The 12,911-nt window shown below is 46.2% G+C and overlaps 1 protein-coding gene across 2 annotated transcripts in view; it reads right to left on the bottom strand.

Moving 5' to 3' along the window:
* Positions 1–12,911, bottom strand: part of b4galt2 (UDP-Gal:betaGlcNAc beta 1,4- galactosyltransferase, polypeptide 2) — an 81,767-nt gene that overhangs the window by 1,961 nt on the left and 66,895 nt on the right. For both annotated transcript variants that reach the window (XM_042090902.1, XM_042090911.1), the window contains 2 exons: positions 9,759–9,881; positions 2,207–2,311 (listed from right to left, as the gene is read on the bottom strand). In XM_042090902.1, the coding sequence (XP_041946836.1) occupies positions 2,207–2,311; positions 9,759–9,881 (228 nt within the window). The remainder of the gene's footprint in view (positions 1–2,206; positions 2,312–9,758; positions 9,882–12,911) is intronic.

Below are 12,911 nucleotides of genomic sequence, written 5' to 3'. Positions count from 1 at the left end.
TTGTTTACACCAAGGTAATATTTCCATAGTGTTCACACCATAATATCAGAGGGAAGACAGATACGCGGCTGGCTGCTCAGAGACAGGCCTGGCCTATGTTATGCAGTGATTACAAACCCTCGGTCCCACCCCGAGACAATGAAGGATGTTTGTGCCGTGGCTGTGTTGGTGCTGCTGCGCTCCATGGCCTGGCCACAGAATAATAAGTACCCTTGATGATCACAGCCCCTAAGCCCACTGCAGCAAGAGCTGCACGAGAGGTTGGAGCCCTTCTGATGTAAGGCCTCTGCATTCCATCCGTGACTTTTTGGAGAGGGGTTTAAAAAAAAAAAAAAAATGTCTTCGGTTTGAGTCCTTTTTAAATCCAATACCCTTATCTTGTTGAATCCCACTGGTATTTAAGAAATCCCAAAGTATTTTAACAAAGGGCCAAAAATCTGGGGAAATGCCTTAATGGGGCTCTTCATTTCTCCACTTTTATGGCAGCCATGAGAAGCTATGAATTATTTATTAGTCCGCTCTGAGTCCATGTCACCTTTATAAAAGCTGAGCCTCCAGAATCCATACCAACAGCAGACACCCAGAACAGAGAGAGGGTAGGGGGGAGAGAGAGAAAGAGAGAGATGGAGGGACAGACGGGGGGGGGGGGGGCAAGTGAGCTGAAAAGATGAAGAGATATCCATCACACAAAGGCCCTGGGTCTGATTTATCGATTTTCATAAAGTGGCGGCACCCACTCCACGCCTGTCTGCTTTGTCTATGCGTCTCCATCCCTGTCGTCTGGGCTGGTCATTTGTCCTGGTGTGAAGCAGCGGCTGACACCACGCGGTGCTGTGTTCACCAATGCTAAGTCAAATACGCCCTGGTCAGACAGAACAGAACATACCAATAGGGGCAAAATGAGATTCATATGGATGTTAAGAGGGATGTGAAGAGGGTTATATGACTTTGAAGGACGTAACATGCAGGCTATCTGGTTTGAAGCAAGGATTTTAGCCAGCATTAGCTGAGGCTAAATGAGAGAAAAATTATCTGAAAATGAAAATAGAGAAAATCTCTACAGATGAAAAAGTGAAGGACAAAAGAGACGATTATTTTCCAAAAAGCTGTTTTGAGAGAGCAGATTTTTAATTTTTAACAGAAGAATTTTTCACAGCAAAACTTTTTTTCATCTCCCTTTTCATTTTTTTTGTAATATCTGATTAGCTTTTTTTCCATTTCCGATGAAGCCATCACAGCTTGCTAATTGGACCCATCTCCTGTGGCTCATTAGCTCCAAACAACGCAAAATGTGCAAACAAAGGAAACCTGTTCACACAAGTGAAGACAGCACCGAAAAAACGGTGTCTGTTAGTAAGTAATTATCCTACCAGCGTCTCCCTTCCCATTCTGTCACCTGACTAACTTCCTCTGTTTGTTTGATGGAGCGCAAACTTAAGAAGCAGAAGGCCCACTTTGCGGAGGTATGTTTCAGTTCAGAAGGACTCGCTCTGACAACTCATTCACTAGCACCTTGCACTTTTTCCTCTCCACGGGAAATGAAAGACGAGAGTGCTCCTAATGTAACCTCACACTGGTGAAGTCATTGCGATTGCTTTTTTGAGGCCCTCGAAGGAAATGAATAACGAGAAATAATAACGAGAAAGTGAATGAGAGAGAGAGCACTTTGAGAGAGTTATTATTACACAGTGAACAGGCTATGGATGATGACCCGTATCCAAATATCACAAGTATCAATCCAACTTTGCTTTCAAAAGCCATCCCGAGGTTCTTTAACAGGTTTGGGGCGTCTGAGAAAAAGCGCACGTCCTTGAATGATGGCACACGCTGATCCACACCGCGAACAGCGATGGCAGTCACTGACTCGAGAGGCCCTGATGGATGAGCTGCTCATGCATGAAAGAGTGCTCTTTAGCGGCGGATAAACACGCCCGGCGCTCCTCGGACGAGGGCAGCTGGGAGAGAGCAGCAGCGCTGAACTCAAGAGGGCCTTAAACACGCGCCGACATTAGGTCAGTGAACTGCACAGATGTCGGGCTAAGCAGAAAAGCGTTCCTCCAAGGGTCACCACGGCAACGGCCGTTGGACACGTTCATTAAACACCGCAACAGACGTCAAGCACGGAACCTGCACTCTGCAAAAAATACTAAATAAAAAAAGGCCCTTAATGATGAGAGTAATTATGAGATGGTAATAAGAGCTTTACCTCTGAGGGTTGGGCTCGTTGTGCTTGTCTCTCTCGTGCTTGATCATCCGATAGCGACCGATCTTCACGTCTGGCCGGGACACCTTCATCCCATTCAGCGTGATCCTGTGGACGGACAAACAACACCCCACATTAACATTCACATTTGTTCCAGTCTATAGATGCACATCAACTAAGAGCATAGAGCCAATCTCCGTCCTTATCCATATACGCGTGCTCCTTGGGTGCCGAGCCTATAGAATATGAGTGTTATTATCAGCCAACAGGTGCTTATGATCTCATTTACCACATGAGCTACTGGGGCAGACGTCAGGGATGCAACATTCCCCCTCTGTAAGAACACTGAGATAGCAGCTGTATGTTCTTACTGCTGAATCGACAGTGCGATGTGTGACAGTGAGGCATTTTTAAAAGAGGAGAGAAACAAAAAAAGAGAACATGGAGATACACGAGAGAGAGAGAGGGAGAGAGAGAGAGAGAGAGAGAGAGAGAGAGAGAGAAGAGCAGACTGGAAGCTGGGTGTTACAGAATGAGCCCTGTAAAAGTTGGTCTGATAGTTCCACGCCAGCCTGATAGCGGTGAGGGAGTCTTCAGGGGGGTTTCCAATAAAAAACAGAGCAGCTTGACCTCATCAAAGGTTCATTCACCCGGTGGCAAGCATAAGCCACGAGAGAAAAGGAGAAGCATTACAGTACACTGTATGTGGCAACACCTTTCTTTGCTGTGGCCTGTGGGGATTTCCTGAAGACTATCCGATAATCACATACAAACACTCCTGCCTGCGTGTGCACACACACAGACACACACACACACACACACACACACACACACACACACACACACAGTCACTCACTCACACACACACACACACACACACACACACACACACACACACACACAATATCCCTAAAAAAAAAATGAACCCACTTGTTTAAAGAACAGCAGCTTACAGCCACACAGAATTGCCTGAACAATCCAACCATTCTAATCTCCCTCCTTGGCTCTCAGGCAAAGTCCACTTACAGGAATTCTTATGTTTGCCCGCATCAACACCATGGCCTGACCCAGTCATACTGGTGCAGCTGAGGACAAGAAACCCTTCTTATAGCATCTGATTAGATGAAAATCCCACGGATGCATGCCTGCGTCTATGTCTTTCCGTCTGTGTGTGTGTGTGTCTGTATGTCACAGTTTGTGCATTTTCCCCCATAATAACACAAGACAGACAGCAATGTGATGCATAATTCAGAAGAAGGATTTGAAATAATCTCTGTGTATTCTTGACCCAGAAACAGCACAATTATTTCACAAACACAGGAAAATGTGTGTGTGCGTGCATGTGGTGTGTGTGTGTGTGTGTGCGTGTGTGTGTGTGTGTGTGTCTGTTTGTGTGTGTCTGTGTGTGTGTGTGTCTCTGTGTGTTTGTGGCTGCCCTCTATTTCACGTAGGTAAACAGGGAGCCAGATGACTGACGGTGATCACTAGTGCCAGGCCCAGGCAGGAGGATGCCAGAAGAGAGACCGGCTGCACTAGGATATCATTTACAGCCCAAATGGGCTTGGCCCCGTCCAGAGGCCACTTGGCAAGGAGGGCCAACCATCGGCTATTTTTAACTTGGGGCACCGCATGAGGCCTGGAACACATCCAAGACTGTGTTTGGAGAAATGAAAATGATGATGGATAATGGGTGATGATGATGGGTGAGGAGGAAGATGATTATTATAATGGGTGAGGAGGATGATGAGGATGATGATGATGATGATGATGATGAAAAATAAATTCTAGTTATTAGTCAAGATAGCATATCCTATGCTTTATCAAAAAGCTTGTAAGCATGATCACAAGATGGCCTGATGAGCAGACTAAAGCTGTGAGAGTGACTCACAGAAAGAGGTGCCATACGGACTTCAGGAGTGTCACCACAGCTTGTTCTTCAAGGAAGTGCTTTCCCAGCATCCACACACCTGTGCAAAGAGCCCCGATGCTAGTTAGCCATATGTAGGCTATTAAATCTCTTTTAGCAATGGCACTCTCTCAACTGCAGCACTTCTTGAAAGTGCCTTCCTATGCATGAATGGTGAAATGGTTTAATGAAACTGCAGAATCTATACCATGCAAGTAGAGTCTCCTTTGAGTGTACTGTTCAATCTTCACATGCCTCAGTGAAGACCATTTCAGATAAGGGAACACTACAGTAAAACATTACAGTAACCTTGAGGAAAAAATGCCATAAAGCTACAAAAAAAAAATAATACTTTCTTTAGATTAATTTTGCCCTCAGAGAGTAACGCTACCCATACAAAGACGTGAAGACAAAAAAATATATACAGAATCACTGGAAAAAAATAGCAGCGGCTTTTGTCATCCAAGCGTTTGCCGTGTTCTGTCGGAGATAAAGTAATGAAATGTGAGTGGGCCATCGCCATCAGCTAATGAGACAAGGCCCGATTCCAAAGGCTTTTCCTCGTTGAAACTCCAGCAGTAATAATTAATACTGTAGACTGGCGATGCGTCTAGGCCCTCTGGACGAGCTTTGATTGGATTAGCTGTGAATTTCTACAGATCTCCTTTCTCTTCCTCTTCCCTGCAGTTCATTTAATTGCATTAGACTCGTAGAGTCAAGGGGAGTGCAAATCATCAGCGTTTCTTCATTTTTCCCGAGCAGAGTGGAAGAAAACAGAGAGAGAGAGAAAGAGAGAGGGAGAGAGAGAGGGAGAGGGAGAGAGAGAAAGAGAGAGGGAGAGGGAGAGGGAGAAAGGGCAGAATGGAGTGGAGGTAAAAAGAAGACTGAAAAACATGAGAGATGAGTGAGTGTGTGTGTGTGTGTGTGTGTGTGTGTGTGTGTGTGGTGTGTGTCAGTGAGGCAGAGAGACAGCGAGAGACCGATGTGATGGGAATGAAGAGATGATGGAGGACGGTCTGGGATGAGTGCAGAGCCGGAAATGGAAGAAAAGCGATCAGTCACATAGAGCCTCATCTCACTGATGCACCACCCCACGCATGCACAGATGAATGCGCACTCACTCACACACACACACACACACACACACACACACACACACACACACACACAAATTCACAGCTATTGTTAGAAAAAGACATGATGGAAATTAGAAATGCAGACCATGAGAATAGCAATGCACATCTCGTGACAAGCAGAGCTGTTCATCCAACAGCATGTCTAGAGTCAGGCAGTGAGCCAAAGGAAGGCACACACAGACACAAAGACACAGACACAGACACAGACACAGACACAGACACAGTCGGAAAGCTCTTACGAAGGAAGAGCTCTTATGAAGTAGGACATCATTTACGCGAGCGGGGATCTATGCATCTGAGTCATGCGCTCATCAACTTTGTCTGTTGGGCAGATAAATAAGCTAATGCACTGTCAAGACAGATAAACAAGCCTGCCCTGGGCTTTCATCAGCAGACACATTTATAAACAGCTAATGCCCCAATTACTATAATTACAGCAACGGCTTTATTGGATGCGACTAAAAGGTCTTGACATAAGGCCTCCGCATTAATGTCAACATTAGGAGAAACTAATTGTAGCTTTAGAGGGCGAATGGAAGTCTCTCAGCTCTTATGTATGACGTCTCGCTTTGTCCTTCAGAACTGCCATCTGGTAGCAGACACTTCAAGTCAAGATGTCTTGGCAGAGAGTGCCATTCTACATTTACAGCACACCTGTCTGGCTTTAGATATGAAGGGGAAATGTCCCTTCAGGGTTTCCATACTCCACCAGACCACAGATGCTGACAGTCAGGGAGTCGTGTATGTGAGTCGTTGGTCTGAGTCTGTCTAAACGTGCCCACAGGGAACAACAGTACTCTCAACACACACACACACACACACACACACACACTCTCTCTCTCTCTCTCTTTTTGTTCTTTTTTCCTGGTTTGTCAGAGGGAACATTAGACACAGACAGAGGGAGACTGTGTCATCTGCATCCTCTCTCCCCAGGACGGTCACTCTTTGATGGGCAGTGATTTCAGCTGCTCCCTAAGGCAGTGTGGGAGCCTCCTTCACCCTCTCTCACCGTCCTCTAGGCACGGAAAAAACTCTGCTTTTCAGAGATTCACTACGCTACAGAAACTCTGTTTCTTTTCTCTCAGAGTAGAAAAGTACATGGTTAGGGTCTGGTGCATGGTTACTTTGCGAGTTTCCTTGAATGGCTCTTTCTGAGTTTTTCTGGCTCTACACACAATGTGACTTATACAGACATTCTCCAGAGGAAAATTCCAATGCTATGGTCACAATGCATAAGTAATCACACACACTCCCACACGTGCACACACACACACACAAACACACACACACACACAAATGCAGCATTATGTGACCCATACTCGGAGCAGGACGACTAAGTTGGAAAGACCCTCTAGCTCTATCTTATGCATGGCCATTTTGGTCACAAAAAAAGAGAATGTACTGCAGCACAGAGAAATACGAAAAATCAATTTTAAATACATCAGCCAAGGCCATATTTACTGCTCAAGCAGCAGCAGCAGTAAGTGCCATGCTGTAGCGGAGCGTGGCCCGACGCATAGTGCCTTTGTCGCCGAAGATAATGAAATGAGGCTGCTGGCTGCGACTGTTGATCTCAGCGACCCCGGGCATGTTCGATGCTGACCTCTGACCTGTTAGCACACTGCCCCGACACGATGCAGTCTAACGGGACAGAGCCTGTCCTGAGGGATGGGGGGTTAGGCCTTGTACTGGCCTAGGGGACTCAAAGGCTAGCGTGCCTGAGCGGGGCATAAGACCTCAGGATAGCGTGGCACCCTCTTGAGATGTGGGAGGACACTGATGCCAGCTGATGTGCCTTCCGACAGACTGAGACACTGAAATGGAGACACCAGCACAAGGCAGGCTGTCATCTGAAAGTGGACATTGTTTTGTGTGTGTGTGTGTGTGTGTATATATGTGTGCATATATGTATGCATGCTTGTATATGTGTACTGTATGTGTATATGTATACTGTGCATGTGTACATTTATAAGAGTGTACATGTGAATTGAATACCATGTGTACTGCTGTACATTCCAAAGCAGCTCTCATGCACTTCCTCTCCTCTGTCTGCAGGGCGGCTGCTGCTAGCTGTCCTCCCCCCTATCAGAGCCTGCGTCTGGAGGCGCTGAGCATTGAGCACCTCTCCATGAGGCAGGCGGGGAGCTCCAAGGGCTCCCTCCAGACCAGCTCCAGTGAAGCAGCCATGCCTCTGGGAAACGACCACCAGCCAGCCAGCCAGCCAGGACCCCCTGCCTACCCCCCCGACACCCTCCCCAGGGGAGATAATGAGGAAGAGGCCCTGACTGACGGAGGGCAGCGGGCTAGTGAAGCGGGAGGATGGAGACAGCCGTGCCCGCATGCCAATCTCTCTCTCTCTCTCTCTCTCTCTCTCTCTCTCTCTCTCTCTCTCAGCAGCAGTATCATTTCTCTCACACGAGGAAGGCTCTGGCTGAGGCGGAACAACTCTTATCATTACACTCCTACCACTGCTCTTCTCACTGCCACCAACATAACCAAGAACACTTTCCCTTTCATCTAATAACAACCGATCCATCGTCAGTTGTGTTTCACACACACTGTACACTTTTCTCTATTGCATTGGTATTTTCACACGCTGGATTCTCATGTAATAAAGTCATACACTTGTCACAGGCTGAATCTAATCCAGCGAACAGGAAGCAGACACATCAAAGACTTCCCATGACACACCTCTGTAATATGACAACCACTCTGACAATGCGGATAGCTTCCTAATTAACCCCCCCCCCCCCCCCCCGTACCCCCAACATCAACACACAAATGAAACTCTGAAATAATATTCCATTGTTCTCCTACATCCGCTGCAATAAAAATAGTCCTGCTGAAAGAGTGATCTCGGGGGAAATCTGGAAGCTTTAATGCATCAAAGCTATTGCAGCTATCATGCCCTAAAAGCTTTTTTATATCATCCTCCCAATCGTGTCGGCTCCTGCCGACAGTGAGGCAGCGGGCGGAGAGATGAGCAGAGACGTCTTTTATCACATCACCGGGACCCGGCCCCTCGGCAGTCGAGACCAAAATAAACAGCTAAAACGCTCAAGTGTGGAACTGGGTGATTCCCAAACAGCTTCTCTATGATATGCCCGTATCTTTTTATTTGCCGTTATCACGTTTCAAGGGCCTTGTGTGCATGTGTGTGAGTGCATGCACATTTAGGTGTGTGTGTGTGTGTGTGTGTGTGTGTGTGTGTGTGTGTGTGTGTGTGTGTGTGTGTAGTGTGTGTGAGTGAGTGAGTGAGAGAGAGAGGAGAGAGAGAGAGAGAGAGAGAGAGAGAGAGAGAGAGAGAGAGAGGTTAGACAGAAAAGTCACTCAACAACTCAGAGAGGGAGAAAAGATGGGAAGAGCTATTTATTATCCACAGGGACTAATGTCAGTAGAGGAGACAGCTTGTGCATGTCCGTGTCCCGGTCTCAGAGTACTTACTGTAGACAGGAGGGAGGGAGAGAGTGTGTGTGAGTGTGTGAGACACTGGCAGCAGGAGCTTCTTTGAGGTTTTGGCGCTACCACAGGAGAACGACAGACTTGCCGGTGGAAGAGCGCATCCCAAGTGTTGAGGATGATTCACACTGGCATCAGTGCCTCTCATCTCTCCTGCTACTAACTTACGGTAAACATAATGGATCATTCATAATGCAACCCAGGTGAAAGGCCTGATAAGACAGAGAGATATGGGAACTACCTATTTTAAAATGCTCCATCTCCTGTTTGTATACATTAGCGTGAGGGAGACAGAGACATATACAGGACCGGGGAGTTTGCTCTCCACTGAAGGCCTGCCTCATGGAAGGCTTCCAAGGAGAGATAATAGAAACTTAGCTTTGCAACTGATGTGTGACTAAGAAGCCCATAAATTGCTTGCGCCGACGTGAGTTTTTTACGGCAATCACAGAGTGTCTCCCATAATCCTTTGTTTTCCTACTTCATCAGCACCATTCTGCCACTGCTCTCAGCTGTTCAGAGAGCGCACGGCTGATAAGTAACAATAATGACTGATGAATAATATATGGCTTTTGCTCCCAAGAGGAGAACCAGACAGGAAATTAACGCCATCTTCATAAAATGTCTGAATACTAATACTTCATTACTGGCTGTTACACGGACAGACAGACAGATAGATAGATCTTTGAATGCATTTTGAAGTCAGTCTTTGAAATTCAAGTACTGTAGGTTTGTTCCCATATGACCGGGGTTTTGAATATAACTGATGTTATGGGGAAATGAGACCCAGACAAGGAGCATCTGAAAGACTTTGTGCCCAGGGAAGATAAGGAGACGACATGGCTGCAAGTAGGGAACAAAATTTCAACAATTGTCTTAGGAGCCCAGTGAGCTACCTGTGAAGAAAATGTATGAGCCTCCAACACACACACACACACACACACACACACACACACACACACACACACAAAGCACCTCACAAATCTCCCATATTGCTACTTTCATGTGCAGTTCATGACATCCCCAGCACAGAACCCAGAGCCCAGAGCCTCACCGGTTGAAGATGTCATCGTCTTCGCCTCCCCACCCCCAGTACTCGTTGGGGAAGCCGTTGATTTTGAGGAACTGCTTTTTGCTGAGGCCAGAGACTCCGCCAAAATAGCCCGCATAAGGCAGCCTGCAGGGAACGGTGACAGAGGGAAGGGAAAAGAAAGGTCTGTTAAAGCCTGGCGTTTGTCACAATATCAGCACAAGAATCTCTTTGAGTAAACATCTGTATGACCGTCAACAAGCAAGAGGAGAACTGAGTCCATCTGGACAGCAGCTAAACACTCTCAGTTCTTTACAGGGCATGGTAACTGCGTTTGTGACAGTCTACAAAAAGAGTCTACAAAAGTGGCAGGCTGGGAAGCTAGCTGTCGTCTCTCGCTCCTTCAGTGGGATTTTGGAAACCCACTGAGGCTCTTGGAGTTGACATGATTCCGCGAGCACATCACACAAGCTAAACCCCCTCAGGAATATCCCCCACATCCCCTGAGGAGCTCCAGCACTGGGCAAAATGATATCAGATCTCTCTCATTCTCTCTCTCTCGCTCTCTGTCTCTCCTCCATCTCTCCATTTCATCGGTGTCTCCTGCGACACCCAACCCGCGCGCTTCTCACATCACAGCAGTGGGTACGAAAAAAACAACCAGAGCACACCGCCACGCCAGCACGCAGTGTGTGAAGTGAGCAGACGGGACACACACATGTCTCCCGTACATCAGACACCAGGGGGGTGGTGGTGGAACTGACAGACATGGAAGACTGGATCCTGGAACAAGTCAGAGTGTGTGTGTTTGTGTGTGTGTGTGTGTGTGTGTGTGTGTGTGTGTGTGTGTGTGTGTGTGTGTGTGTATGTAAACACATGAATGAATACCATGTTACCCAGTACAGAGACATACATACACACAAACATGCACAAACACTCACACATAGAGGGGGATTCACACGGACATGTTGAACGAGTGACACAGCACAGATACTCACATACTCACATCAAAGAGACACGGGTGTGTGTGTATGTGTGCCGGGGCGGGGGGGGGTGGGGGCGGGGGGCGGTTTGGTTGAATGAAGCCATCATCAGCCAGACATCTCATCACATGCAGCCAGCTGAAATTTCTAAGTGGACTTGGATGTTTCGGACAAAGGGATCAATTGGGATTATACATTTTAATAATATAATAATTCTATATTATCAAGCTGATTAACAGGCAGGTGCATCTGCGGGCAGCACAGTGTTGTTGCTATGGTACACGTGTGACGTACGCTGCCCCATTACCAGCAGACTCCGGCCAGACCTTTTGGAAGTGTATAACGTTGTTCCTGGGGAGAAATGGAAAGGCTTAACATTCTTTATCTTGCAAATAGAGGGAAAATGGTCAAATATTGACAAAAAAAATCGATTTGAATTGAGTCAGAGCACATCTGCAATTCTGCATGTGTATGAGAGACAGAGAGTGCGTACAAGAGAATGGAGGGTAGAGAGCGAGACAGAGAAAAGAAACATTTAAAGAGTTATCTTAATTTATTATTAATGCTAATTGATAATGCTAATGCTAACTGAGTAACGCCGATCTTCCTACAGAGAGAACGGCTGAGATGCCTCTGCAGCTAATGGTCATTAACACTAATGGAACAGACTCTTTAAGAGCTGTGGACAAAACTGGCATCCACACACATGGAATGGAATTCTCCATCAGAGACCATGCCTGTCTGCGACTGATGGGATGAGGAGCCTGGTGAGAAGAGTGAGAGAGAGTGAGAGAGAGTGAGAGAGAGAGAGAGAGAGAGAGAGAGAGAGAGAGAGAGAGAGTCGACACACGTCCCTTGAAGGTCCCAGGTTTGACAGCAATGTGAGAGGAGAAAATGAAGGAGCAGCTGACTTTCCCAGAGTGTCAGTCAGTGACGTGACATTTCAGAGAGCTTGCAGGTAACAAATGCGGAGAAGGAGAAGCTTGAGCCGGTTGTGGTGGAGTTAGGAGTGTGTGTGTGTGTGTGTGGTGGGAGGGGGTTCACTATTTTAGACTGGTAATTTGGTAAAATTGGTTAGGTATGGTAATCATCCCAAGGATGAAAAGTGATGATGAAGTCAAATGAGTTCAGATGACTCTCCTCCTCTCCTCGCCTCGCTTCCTAGGGGTCTTAACAGCGGCAGGTGAAGCGTCCGGATGCAGCACGGCTCCACTGGCCCCAGCAAAAAAGCAGGGAAATGAAGCCTCGCAAGAGCAAAAGGCCAGATTGTCTGGCAGCAGATGCAAGACAGACTCATTTCCTCTTTCAAACTCACCGGCAACAAAACTTCAGAGGACCTTTGGCTCCACTTTAATTTCCCAGACTATTACGAATTGAAGAGAGTGGGAGAATCTCACACTAAATAAGTTCCATTGACCCTGCTGCTTCTGTAGAAAGGGTCTGTCCATCAAGACTGAAGTGTTTTTGTTCTACTTCCAGTGTTCACAGTCATAATAGTGGAAGAAAGTAATCATGCAGAAATCTGCAGTAATATGCTTATATCAGCCAAAAGTTTTGTGAAATCCCTCTGATCAACTTGTACTGCAAAAACCCAACATTACTACAATAACTATTACAACTTCAACAACAAGAACTACCATCACTGCTATTACTCCTAGAAATAGAATTCTACAATTAATTACCACCCCATGGTTGAGTGACTCCATACACCAGTTCAGCTTCAGTCTACATGCATTATTGGGAACTTGAGCTTTGACCACCAAACTTGCAATCAGTTCATCCTAGTGCTGGGCGGTATGACTATAATGTATATCACGGTATTTTTCAAAATTCTTACGGTTTCACGGTATATGACGGTATTTTTTTTCATGCATAATAATCAGATGTTCACAGCATTTTCTACAGGTTGAGAGAGGAATTGCTGCAGTACATTGACTAAGGATGGTCTATTTTACTGTCATGATGTAGAATAACTCCACACTAGTGGTAATGCAGTTTTGCATGGCCCCAGAAAATTATGCTGTTTACAAAGAGCCACTCATGGTTCTAATAAAGAATCTATACAGAATGCAAAGACAATTGCAGTCAAAATACAGAACTTTTACTGTGCAAATTTCACAAGTACATCTTGTATAAAACCAATACAAAAAGTAGTGCAACTTGCAATAATTATACTTATACTACATTATAAAAT

This window comes from Alosa sapidissima, chromosome 1, assembly GCF_018492685.1.
Source record: "Alosa sapidissima isolate fAloSap1 chromosome 1, fAloSap1.pri, whole genome shotgun sequence".
In the NCBI taxonomy this organism is placed as follows: Eukaryota; Metazoa; Chordata; class Actinopteri; order Clupeiformes; family Clupeidae; genus Alosa; species Alosa sapidissima.
Note: the sequence above shows the minus strand (reverse complement) of the source record. Positions and strands in the feature narration are given on the sequence as shown.